Genomic DNA, 13,334 nt, shown 5'->3' on the forward strand with positions numbered 1-13,334 from the left:
TTAGTGATGGCTGTTTAACAGTCTGATGGCCTTGAGATAGAAGCTGTTTTTCAGTCTCTCGGTCCCAGCTTTCAGTGTTGCTTGCCTCGAAGCGAGCATAAAAGGTATTTAGCTCGTCTGGTAGGCTTGCGTCACTGGGCAGCACGCATCTTGGTTTCCCTTTCTAGTCTGTAATAGTTTTCAAGCCCTGCCACATCCAACGAGCGTCAGAGCCGGTGTAGTAGGATTCAAGCTTAATCCTGTATTGACCCTTTCTTGTTTGATGGTTCATCTGAGGGCATAGCGGGGTTTCTTTTTAGCGTCCGGATTTGTCTCCCGCTCCTTGAAAGCGGCAGCTCTAGCCTTTAGCTCGATGCAGATGTTGCCTGTAATCCATGGCTTCTGGTTGGGATATGTACATACAGTCACTGTGGGGACGACGTCATCGATGCACTTATTGATGAAGCCGATGACTGAGGTGGTGTATTCCTCAATGCCATTGGATGAATCCCGGAACATATTGTAACGGCCGTCGTGGGTGAAAGTAGGAGACCAAGGTGCAGTGGAGGATGTGTATTCATATTAAATATTTAATTAATAGAAACACTATAAACAAACACAAAAAAAGAACAACAGCCTACAGTTCTGCTAGGTACAAAAACTAAACAGAAAGCACTAGACAGAAACAATCACTCACAAAAACCCAAAGAAAAAACAGGCTACTTATGTGTGACTCCCAATCAGCAACAACAAACTACAGCTGTGCCTGATTGGAACCCACACGGCCAAAATCAACGAAACAAACCAACCTAGAAAAAAGAACATAGAACGCCCACCCAATGTAACACCCTGGCCTAACCAAAATAAAGAACAAAAACCCCTCTCTATGGCCAGGGCATTACACATATTCTAGTCTGTGCTAGCAAAACAGTCGTGTAGTGTAGCAGCCGTGTCATCTGACCACTTCCGTATTGAGCGAGTCACTGGTACTTCCTGCTTTAGTTTTTGCTTGTAAGCAGGAATCAGAAGGACAGAATTATGGTCAGATTTGCCAAATGGAGGGCGGGGGAGAGCTCTGTATGCATCTCTGTGTGTGGAGTAAAGGTGGTCAGATGCCGAGCAGTTGCTGCAACCGGTCAGGATGCTCTCGATGCTCTTGGGGTATTAAACTTGGTTGACAACTAGGCCTGTGATATCAAGCCAGAAATATGGATTTTAATGTAGTCTATACTATATGAAAAGTTATTCAGGGTGATCCCAGCTATCATATTCCAAATGAATACACTATTGTTAGGGTGTCGGATTGCCTGATTAGGAGTATGGTTTCAGCCTTCAGAGTCTCCAAACTCATGAGTCTTCCTCACACGTATTGTGCAATACTTGTATTTGCATATGCTCAGAGGAGGAGCTTGCCCAGCTCTTCTGGCACCATTGGGTATAGCGAGTCTCTCTCTCCTGCACACTATCTGGAGGTGCAAGTCTTTTCTTCACCGGCTTCTCATATCTTTGGTAAGTAAGTCCCCGTTTAGGCCATATTATTCCTATGTCACTGAATTTTCTCTGTGTCTGTCAATGAAAAAAGTTGCCTATATGTGTGTCAACAGGTTTGGTTTAATCTCTTGGCACAGTGACACAATACAGTAGCCTAATGTGTAAGTTTGAAACCATAGTTGTATTGTCAGTGTATTTCCATCAGATTTCCAAATAACTAGGCAAGTTTTTACTATATGCTCAATATTTTATTGTAGGCTGGTATTATTATTGGCTGTAGATCTGCTGACTTTTTCAATAATGTTTAGGATTTTTCGTTAACCTTTCAGTTTATTTTACATTTATCATTTCTAGAAACGTGGATTATTTCATTGATTAGTTGATCATTGGGACTTCTTGTAAAAAAGAATCGTAATAATAACAGAAGTTTTTAGAAGGACATTAGGCCAGGTCCTCATGCCACAAAGTCTATAAAAGGAACTTCATGGCTGAACTATCAAGCGTTGCTATTCCTGGACATGGTACTGATAAATCATGACAGATGCAGAGAGAGGAATGTTGACTTGCTGACTTGGGCTATAGCATTATTCTGGTATAGTCCTACTATACCTACTGTCGTTTAAATTATTTGATGGGTGGGGGGAGTTGGCAGTTTATAGTAATCATGTTGACGTTGATTATGTCTAACAAAATTGCTTTAAATTTGTATTATTTATTATTCAGACAGCCTTATGTAGCCACTTCATTCCCTTATTCACACTTCAATTTATTTGAGTATATACTTTCTTAACACTTATTTTTCTAAAAACTGCATTGTTGGTTAAGGGCTTATAAGTAAGCATTTCACTGTAAGGTCTACACCTGTTGTATTCGGCGCACGTGACAAATAAACTTTGATTTGATTTGACTGATATTTTCTAAAAGCAGACCTACTTATAACCACAAATACAGGTAATGATTATTACCTACTATATTACACATCTGATTTTGACAATATTTTGTATGACAATATTTAGTAAACTGTACATCAGTCAGATTTGCCTTCAATGTATTATTTACCATTCGGTGTTGTGATTGTGATTGTTAATATCAAAAGGTTGCTCTCTCTCTGTCATATTATTATTTATTTACAGTAGGTCTGGGCTGTGTCCCTCTGCTGCAGACATGGCTCCCAAAAAGAACAAGACTGCCAAAAAAAACAAAGGGGATATCAATGAAATAACCATAATGGTCGAGGATAGCCCGATCAACAATATCAATGGGCTGAATACCTTGTTGGAGGGAGGAAACGGCTTCAGCTGCATCTCAAGTGAAGTCACTGACCCTGTTTATGCTCCTAATCTCTTGGAGGGTCTTAGTACCATGAGGCAGGACAGTTTCCTCTGTGACCTGACCGTCTCCACCAAGTCAAAGTCCTTCGATGTCCACAAAGTTGTCATGGCCTCCTGCAGTGAGTACATTCAGAATATCTTAAAGAGGGATTCCGCCCTCACGAAGATCGACCTGAACGACCTTTCACCCACAGGCCTGGCCACAGCCATCACATACGCCTACTCAGGGAAACTAACCCTGTCGTTGTACAGCATTGGCAGCACCATTGCAGCAGCCATGTTGTTGCAGATCAACACCCTGGTGAAGATGTGCAGCGACTTCCTCATGCAGGAGCTCAGTGCGGAGAACTGCATGTACGTGGCCAACATCGCCGACACCTACAACCTCAAAGAAACAAAGCAGGCCTCCCAGAAGTTCATGAGGGAGAACTTTATAGAGTTCTCTGAGATGGAGCAGTTCCTGAAGCTCACTTACGAGCAGATCAATGACTTCCTCAGTGATGATTCCCTGCAGTTGCCCTCTGAGATTACAGCCTTTCAGATAGCCATGAAGTGGTTGGACTTCAACGAGAAGAGGCTGAAATACGCCCCAGATCTTCTGACCAACATCCGCTTCGGGACCATCTCAGCCATGGACCTGGTCAACCATGTCCAGAGTGTGCCCAGAATGATGCAGGACCCCGAGTGCCATCGTCTCCTAGTGGACGCCATGAATTACCACCTGTTGCCCTACCAGCAGAACATTCTGCAGTCCCGCAGAACAAAGGTACGGGGTGGCCTCCGGGTCATGCTGACAGTGGGTGGACGACCGGCCTTGACGGAGAAGTCTCTCAGCAAAGAGGTCCTCTACAGGGATGATGACGATGTATGGAATAGGCTCACAGAGATGCCAGCCAAGAGCTTCAATCAGTGTGTGGCAGTCCTGGATTGCTTCCTTTATGTTGCTGGTGGTGAAGACCAGAATGATGCCAGGAACCAGGCTAAACATGCTGTCAGCAACTTCTGCAGGTGAGGATTTGATTCTATATAAGCTTATTCTATTGTAAATGTATTTTCTCTGCTCTTAAAGTATGGCCGATATTACACAGACCATGACAGGCTATTGCACTGTACATTCAATTGTGTATTGAATAATAATATGAATCTAATACATTTTTTGGGGCAATTAGGTATGATCCTCGATTCAACACCTGGATTCATTTGACCAACATGATCCAGAAGCGCACCCACTTCAGCCTCAACACCTTCAATGGCCTCTTGTTCGCTATTGGTGGTCGTAACTCTGATGGATGCCAGGCTTCAATGGAGTGCTACGTGCCCTCCTCCAACCAATGGCAGATGAAAGCCCCCATGGAAATCCCCCGGTGCTGCCATGCCAGCTCTGTCATTGATGGCAAGATCCTTGTTAGCGGTGGTTACATCAACAACGCGTACTCCAGGGCTGTGTGCAGCTATGATCCTTCCACTGATGTGTGGCAGGATAAGAACAGTTTGAGCTCCCCTAGAGGCTGGCATTCCGCTGCTACAGTCGGAGAACGGGCTTACGTGATTGGTGGCAGCCAGCTGGGTGGCCGTGGAGAGAGGGTTGATGTCTTAGCTGTTGAGTGTTTCAACCCTCACAATGGGCAGTGGAGCTACTCTGCCCCCCTGAACACAGGAGTGAGCACTGCTGGTATCGTCAGCATGAATAATAAGATCTATCTTCTTGGAGGCTGGAACGAGATTGAGAAGAAGTACAAGAAATGCATCCAGGTGTATAACCCTGACCTCAATGAATGGACTGAGGACGATGAGTTGCCAGAGGCTACAGTTGGCATCTCATGCTGTGTCGTTACCATACCCACACGCAAAACACGAGAATCCAGGGCCAGCTCAGTTTTATCTGCGCCAGTCAGCATATAGAGTCTGGTAGGTCGTTTGAAAAGTAGTTTACTTGCTAATTAAAGCAAGACCAAAAATCCTCTGGCCAGTTCATTTCAGAAAATCCTTTATGGCTTTCAATGCAGAAAGTGATCATCCCTACTTAAGGTCAGAAAAAAAGTGATAACATACAAATGTCACGCATACAACTAATTTGGAATTGAATCAGATATATTCAAATTGTTTTCATGAGTTTAATTAAGGCTTTAATGTGTGACAATTCAGGAAGTTGTTTTGTGTTGTGAGACAAATTAAAATCTTCTATTATGATGGGAACATTTATTTTCTTTTGGGGCCTATTCAGCCATAATAGTTGAATCAGCTTATACACCACAGACCATAGCTGTTATTCCCAATATAATACTTATTTGATGGTATATGTGCTAATAGTAACTGCATTATTTGTACAATACACATAAACATGCCCATATATTGAACCCTTGTTATAATGTCACTATCATTATTTTCCAGTGACATAAAGCTAAATTAACTGTATATTGTATAAACAAAGACTGGACATATGATGATGGAAGACTGTATACTTAAAACATCATATACAACTGTGAAATAACATTTCAACTTGAAAAGAAAATGTCTCTGAAATTAGATGTCAATGCAGAAGGTAAAGGAATTACTTTGTTGCTGGATTAATAAATCATGAAGAAATGATATATTGTATCTACCAGGAGTAGGTGCTGTTGGTTAGTATTTGTTGCTTCTTTTACTTGAGCATTTAACACACTACACAGTACAGTTATGTGAATTGGGATGAATTTTATCACTCTTTTGAGATCTTCCTGCGCAGCAGGAAATGCAGATGAGCTTAGTGAAAACCCATAAATTCACTGAAAACCCATACTAACACATGGTTATATTAACAGAACTTTTCATGTAGACTACTTTTGGCCAGCTAATAACCTAACCACCGATCAAGCAACATTGTGGACTAAACATTCAAATCCTGTTGCTGCAGGATTATTTTGCTGTGACAATATAGGTCAAATTATGATCCTATGTACTGTCCTGCCTCAGAAGAAGCTGGGAGAATGTAGTTATGATGAAGGTTGAATGGGGTCAAAAATGAATTTGACAGTGGTCATATATGTTTTGTAAAGAATTGTGAATACTGGAACATTAAGCTATTAGCCTGAGCTGTTAAGGGTGTGGGCACTCTGCAACAGTGCCTCTTAATTTCCCTGAAAGCTCATGATTTGTCTTGTTCTTATGTTTACATTTTTAAACGGTGCCCTCACTTGTAGGTGAAGCTGGAATGTCTCATCATACTGTACTACTATGGCTGACTCTGTAAAACAACACATTTCACTGCGCCTATAGCCTTTTTCTTCAAGGCTATACACCACTATAAAAAAAACTACATAAATATTGTCTGAACTTGACTATTTCTCTGTTATTTATACAAAGCTATATGTTACTGTCATATATGCAAACACATATTTCATTTTATCTTTGATATGAGTTTTCATACTTTCATGAGGCCACAGAAGCCAAGTAATTTCATTTGCAGGCATACATCTACAAAAAAGTGATTCATCATCAATCAATCAGTATAATAACTGTACATGAGTAGTTTATTTAGTTTGACCTGTTCAATGGAACCAAGGGAATAGTCTAATTAAATGAGTGAGCTAAATCAAGCACACCTCAAATACTTTCTATATTTGAAAGTATATTACATGTATTTGACCCAGGTCTGCTGAACAGGTCTGAGCTTACTTGGCCTATTTGCAGTAAATCCCATGGCTGTGAGACATGTTTGCCTATGAACTTGAATAATCATACATGAGCCACCTTCTTTCATGGTCTAACTCCACCCATTGTTGAATCGTTGTGACTATCAGGTTCAAACCTCACGTAGAGAAGAAGTACAAGTAGTAGACTACAGAGGGCGACATTTTCAGTCCTCTTCACAGTGTCGAAGTGTGCAAAAACAATTTTAGCCCTGTAATTTGCAGCATATATAATACAGATAATCTCAAAACCAACATCTGTGAGTTATCAGTAATACATTACAGATCTAAGGTTAACAGTGTGTATATGTGATACAATAACGTCAGCAATGTAGGTCACTCTAAATGGCAATATGACTTAATCATTATTCCATCAAGTTTGCTTGCCCCGTTTTGCTATTTTCAAAAGAGCGATTCTGTCTTGATATCTGAAAAACCTATATTGTTGTTTTTTACTATATAGTAGTTTGGTTAAGAAAATAAACCTTTTTAAGTTATAAAGATGTTTAATGATCAACTTGAGCAATAATATTACTTGGGAAGGAGACAAAGGGAGAAATAAAGAGAGGTAGAGAGGAAGGCCCATTGGCTCCAGACCAGAACCCTGTACCTCCAGAAAGAGGCCAAGCAAGGTGGGGGACCCCCCCACCAAGCAGGCAATTTTTTTTGTGGCCCTCATAGAGATTCTATTAAATTACTAGACAGCCTATGTCATAAACCTTCAAAGTTACAGAATGGGGTGAAAATGACAGCCAGTGAGAAATCCATACCAGTCTAATTGGAATGAAAGGCAGTAGAGGCATAATCCAGATTTTACTTATGCAGGAAAATAAAAGTAATGCATGTGATATATCAGAAATTGTGTAATAGATTTATTGTCAACCTAAAATATTGTCATATAATTATAAATATTGTTTATATGGGTTTTATACAAATTGTATGTATAAATAGGGTTTAAAATATATGCAAACAGTTTATATACTTTATATGCATTTTTGGTTTTCTTGGAAAGCTGTGTGACTGCTAAAATATGATACAATATCAGTACTTGTTGCATTTACAACTGTCCTATCATCAACTGATTTCAGCCAGTGTAAACCTGTGGATTGACTGCATTGTTTGATTGGAATGTTGGCATACTGGCAGCTAATAAGAAACATTTATGGAATAATTCCTCTAAAACTGTCTGGCTAGCTAGCTAGCTAACAAACATACAGTGCAGATAAATTATTTAAATGCATTATTTAAGCAATATCTTATCATAGCACTGGCAAACCATGGTTGACACATTTTCTGACCACAATGGCTGACCTTTATCCCATCATAAGAAGGTTCATGTCCATTCTAGTATTTTAATTCCTAATTCTATGATGACCCTCCCATTGAAGGCAGAAAGAAAAATGTACGCTTTAAAGGGGAACTGCACCCACTAATTTAGCCTCATTTTTTGGTTTGCTCCTCAAGAAATGCTGGCGGCCATGACAGATACCAAAAGTGAGTTGTCCAAATAGCTCAGTGACAGGATTGTGTCAAGGCACAGATCTTGGGAAAGGTACCAAAAAATATCTGCAGCATTGAAGGTCCCCAAGAACACAGTGGCCTCTATCATTCTTAAATGGAAGACGTTTGGAACCACCAAGACTCTTTCTAAAGCTGGCCGCCCAGCCAAACTGAGCAATCTGGGGAGAAGGGCCTTGGTCAGGGAGGTGACCAAGAGCCTGATGGTCACTCTAACAGAGCTCTAGAGATCCTCTGTGGAGATGGGAGAACCTTCCAGAAGGACAACCATCTCTGCAGCACTCCACCAATCAGGCCTTTATGGTAGAGTGGCCAGACGAAAGCCACTCCTCAGACTGGAGCGAAGGTTCAACCTTCCAACAGGACAACGACCCTAAGTACACAACCAAGACAACGCATGAGTGGCTTTGGGACAAGTCTCTAAATGTCCTTAAGTGGCCCAGCCAGAACCCGGACTTGAACCCGATCGAACATCTCTGAAGAGACCTGAAAATAGCTGTGCAGCAACGCTCCCCATCCAACCTGACATAGCTTGATAAGGATCTGCAGAGAAGAATGGGAGAAACTACCCAATTACATATGTGCCAAGATTGTAGCATCATACCCAAGAAGACTCAAAGTTGTAATTGCTGCCAAAGGTGCTTCAACAAAGTACTGAGTAAAGAGTCTGAATACTTATGTAAATGTGATATTTCCATTTATTTTATTTTATAAATAAGCAGACTTTTCTAAAAAACTGTTTTTGTTTTGTCATTATGGGTATTGTGTGTAGATTTATGGGGGGGGGACAATTTAATCAAGTTTAGAATAAGACTGTAACCTAACAAAATGTGGAAAAAGTAAAAGGGTCTGAATACTTTCTGAAGGCATTGTAACTAATTCTGTTCTCCCCATCGGCAACCATTTGTGAACAGGAAAGAGGTAAGGCTGAAGGTGAGGTTTTTGCCATTGATGGGCATAGCAGCTTAGATCAGCTCCTGGCCTCTCATCAAAGATACTGGTCGGTCACACACAAACACACACACAGAAAGCACTGATTTCATTATCAATGGTGGTTATGATTAGCCTGGTGGAACCAACAGCCATTTTATATTTCACTTCAGATATCATAAAATGTGAAGTGAAATAGAATGGTGAACACAACACTTAGGCTGGCTCCATCAAGCTTGGTTATGCCCTGGACATTCTAAGTAGAAAATATGCAACAAATAATGTCAGTTTACATATATTATGCTTCACAATTAGTTTATCAAATGTATCAAAGTAATGAAGTGGGTTACCTTCTGTATTTGTACAAATGATGAGCCTGTGAAAGCTGTTGCCGCTGACAGGTGAAGGTTGCTGACAGCGAGAGCATGTCTGCATGATGCTGATGAGGGCCCCCTTGCTTGTCTTCTCTATGCTGCAAGTTCACCTGCAAACTGGACAGCTCTCAAACAACTGCAGCATGCAATCGTATGAGGTGGTGATGACTGGGAGGTCCTGCGACAGGGTGATATAATAGACAGCCAAATGGTAAATTGTATTTTGTTCTAATGAAAGGACAAAGATTTTTGATAATGCACTTCACAACCAAAATGACTCTACTGGTCTACTGAAGAATTAGCCTACTATTTTATCAAGACAGGTATTTTTTTATACAGCTTTTCACATTTTACATAACACACATTACCTGTCGTTGTTGATGAAGTCATCTGTGTCATCAGGGCAGTAACTCGGGACAATATCAGAGGCCTCATGATGGTGTGTCCTTTTCATAGGAGTCAAGGGAGACTCTGGCAACAACGGAGGAGGTGTCACAAGAGTACTTGTGTCGCATTACACACTTTTATTCTGAGCTCTTGCCTGACAAGCTGTGAAAATAGCAAGTGAACAATGAATGAAAATATTTTTTGAGGTACTACACCATTGCAATCACATTGCTGGACATATTATGATACCCACATTTGGTCCTTCTGGTAGGTCCCGGCATCTGTTCATGACCAGGGGATCAGTCTGGCAACCAACTGTGCACTTTGTCTAACAGAAAAACAGAGTCAACAATTGTCATCGTCCCTCAATTATAAAACATAGCTCAAGAAATAACGTAATCTCATTTGGAAGCTAATTCTATGACTGGCTCCAGATTGGATTAGATTCAGGCCTGTGACACTATCAAACCAACTGTGACATAGTTTGCTATGGCCCTGGGTTGGTTTGTTTTTGTTACTGCTAGTTGGTATACTGTTGTAGTCAGACATGAGTTAGCTAGTACCACCATGCAACATGGACTCAGGAGTAGACGTAACATAGTAGATATAAATCTTTCTTCCTCCATTTAATATGATATAGTATGTATTAATTTGTGGATGTCCATCATCCCTTTCATATGATATGTTTCAAATTACGATTCTTATTATATTTTACGAATTGCAATTCTTACAGTATGTTATGAATTTGCAATACGTATGATATGTTACAAATTCCAATTTGTGGTGGCTAACGTTAGCTAGGCTAAGGGTTAGGGTTAAGGTTAGGGTTAGAGTTAAGAGTTAGGTTAAAGGGTTAATATTAGGGTTAGCTAACATGCTAAGTAGTTGCAAAGTAGCAAAAAAGTAGTAAGTGATTGCAAAGTTTGTATTGAACTAAAATGCTAAAGTTGTCAGTGATGAGATTCGAACATGCAACCTTTGGTTTGCTAAACGTTCACATTATATCTCTACCCATCCACCTCGACCAACCATTCTTCCTTCGTTTTTTCCTTAACCTCTCTTGGGTAGGGGGCAGTATTTTCACATCCGGATGAAAAGCGTACCCAAAGTAAACTGCCTGTTACTCAGGCCCAGACGCCAGGATATGCATATAATTGGTAGATTTGGATAGAAAACACTCTAAAGTTTCTAAAACTGTTAAAATAATGTCTGTGAGTATAACAGAACTGATATGGCAGGTGAAACCCTGAGGACAAACCACCCCCCAACAAACAAAATAATTCAGCCTACCACTATTTTCAATGGCTGTCACTTTTATTATAAGGCGAAGTCCTCCCAGATTTCAGTTCCTAGGGATTCCACTAGATGTCAACAGTCTTTAGAAAGAGTTTCAGGTTGGTTTTTGGAAAAATGATCCAGAAATGTTTGCTTTCCTAGGTGGTTCCCATTTTGGCTGTAGTGTTTCCAAGCACATAAATGAGAGCGCGTTCTTTGGTATTTTCCTCCGGTAAAGACAATAATGATTGTCCGTCTTAAATTTTATCTTTTATTTACGTATTAGTGTACCTAAGGTTTGATTATAAACGTTGTTTGACTTGTTTGGAAAAGTTTATTAGTAACGTTTGGGATTCACTATGTATGCATTTTGATGGAGGGAAACTGGGTGGATTATTGACTGAAGTGCGTCAGCTAAACTGAGTTTTTATGGATATAAAGAAGGACATGATCGAACAAAAGGACCATTTGTGATGTAACTGGGACCTTTTGGAGTGCCAACAGAAGAAGATCATCAAAGGTAAGGCATTTATTATATCGCTATTTCTGACTTTCGTGTCGCACCTGCCTGGTTGAAATATGTTTTTCATGGTTTTGTATGCGGGGCGCTGTCCTCAGATAATCGTATGGTGTGCTTTCGCTGTAAAGCCTTTTGAAATCTGACACAGCGGCTGGATTAACAAGAAGTTAAGCTTTATTTTGATGTATTACACTTGTGATTTTATGAAAGTTCGCGCTCTGCAATTTCACCGGATGTTGGCCAGGTGGGACAAATTAAGTAACCTTCTGTCTTATGTAACCATACCAAACATAACATGCTAATTTACTGTCCCGGATTTACATTTACTATGTTACATCTAGGCTATGAGACCAGGCTGCACCATAGCCGCATTCAATATTTATTTGTGCCCTAGACACGGTTTGCACCTCAGAGGCTAACGTGACTGTTTCATGTAAATTGCACTAATTTACAGTGGCATGGAAATACGATGACTTTGCTAAAGTAGGCATATAACTAGTAGGAAACAACTTTGCCATATTATGATGTTGTAAAATTTACTTTAGAGAGATGGTAATGTTGCCATTACTGTTACTATCAAAGTTAGTCAAAAATAACTAGAAATGCTAAAGTTGGCTAGCTAAAATAAGGTGGTCCCATCAATCTTAGTTAGCTGGTTAAAGTTATACTGCATCTAAGGTCAATCTGGCGACATCACAATGATGGCAAATGTTTTTCCTACTAATAATTAGCTTTCTTTTGAAATGTTTCCAAGCCAAAGCTGAGTTGTTGGCAGTGCATCCTGCTGCTAGCATGCATTGCATGGTCAATCCGTAAAGGGCTTTTCGGTCTCAAACGGCCATGAAACAAGGGAGCCCCATTCAATGATGGGAAGCGAAGTGGCCGGAGGGGCGATTTGCAAGTGGAGTTTGGCAAAAGGGGGCATGATTTGTTGACATAATTGTAATCCAAAACCAACCATAATTTACTCATTGTGACACCTCGAGGTTCTAAACTCTGTTTTAGATGAGACTGATTTTAATTCCAAAGTTATCGTATTTGCACTTTGTAGTAATTTTGCCACTAAAATAAATGTTTCTGTCACGTGTGCTCCCTCTATGTCCTCAGGCTGCTCATTATGACGCACACCTGTCACCATCGTTACGCACATACGCATAGTCAGACTCACCTGGACTCCATCACCTCCTTGATTACCTGCCCTACATGTCACTCCCTTTGGTTGCTTCCCCAGGCGTCATTGTTTCTGTTTCATGTCTGTGCGTTGTTCGAAGTTCTTGTTTTGTATTATGTTCCGTTTATTTTATTAAAACACTCACTCCCTGAACATGTTTCCCGACTCTCAACGAACATCGTTACAGTTTCTGACTCATATCGACACCACAGGCCATTTTCAAGGGATTAGTTGTTTTTTAGGGGCAGTCACTTTTTAGTTAATATACTGAAATTCGACACATTTGCAATTGGAAGTAAAGAAAATGTTGCAGTTTTAAAGCAAGTTTAAAGCAGTTTTACACATTTTGCAACTTTATAACAAATTTCATGCAATTCTACTCCTTTTGCCATGGGGCAGAGAGACATTTGTGCAGTTTTATAAATAACAAATTCCAGGCAATTCTACTCATTTTGCCATGGGGCGAGGAAAATTTTTAAACATGTATTGTAAATGTTTATCAGCACAGCATTTAATGCAATTCTACTAATTGTACCATAGAGCAGAATTTTTTTTTCAGTTTTAAACCAAATTTCCTGCAGTTCTACTAATTTTGCCATGGCATATACCATGTTAATGATATCTGAGTGAGAGTGACTAAGAAAATCAATGTGGGCTCTCTGGAGGTAAGGGCCCCTGGGCATGTGACCT

At 40.3% G+C, this 13,334-nt stretch overlaps 1 protein-coding gene across 3 annotated transcripts; it reads left to right on the forward strand.

Annotated features, from left to right (window-relative positions):
- Positions 1 to 1,401: 1,401 nt before the first annotated feature.
- On the forward strand, positions 1,402 to 6,118 carry LOC115153436 (kelch-like protein 31). 3 transcript variants are annotated; one of them, XM_029698876.1, is made up of 3 exons: positions 1,402 to 1,488; positions 2,604 to 3,809; positions 3,971 to 6,118. In XM_029698876.1, the coding sequence occupies exons 2-3, from the start codon at positions 2,635 to 2,637 to the stop codon at positions 4,701 to 4,703; spliced, it is 1,908 nt and encodes a 635-aa protein (XP_029554736.1). In that variant the 5' UTR covers positions 1,402 to 1,488; positions 2,604 to 2,634; the 3' UTR covers positions 4,704 to 6,118. The 3 variants fall into 3 exon arrangements, with proteins under 3 accessions (XP_029554736.1, XP_029554737.1, XP_029554738.1); XM_029698877.1 differs by having other exon boundaries at positions 1,418 to 1,488; positions 2,607 to 3,809; XM_029698878.1 differs by having other exon boundaries at positions 1,425 to 1,488; positions 2,633 to 3,809.
- Positions 6,119 to 13,334: the final 7,216 nt, after the last annotated feature.

Source organism: Salmo trutta, chromosome 18, assembly GCF_901001165.1.
Source record: "Salmo trutta chromosome 18, fSalTru1.1, whole genome shotgun sequence".
Lineage (NCBI taxonomy): Eukaryota > Metazoa > Chordata > Actinopteri > Salmoniformes > Salmonidae > Salmo > Salmo trutta.

Excerpts from the sequence above, each read along its gene's own strand:
- LOC115153436 (XM_029698876.1), top strand. The coding sequence starts at position 2,635 with ATGGCTCCCAAAAAGAACAAGACTGCCAAAAAAAACAAAGGGGATATC. Across the intron at positions 3,810-3,970 it reads GCTGTCAGCAACTTCTGCAG|GTATGATCCTCGATTCAACA; the intron begins GTGAGGATTTGA and ends TGGGGCAATTAG.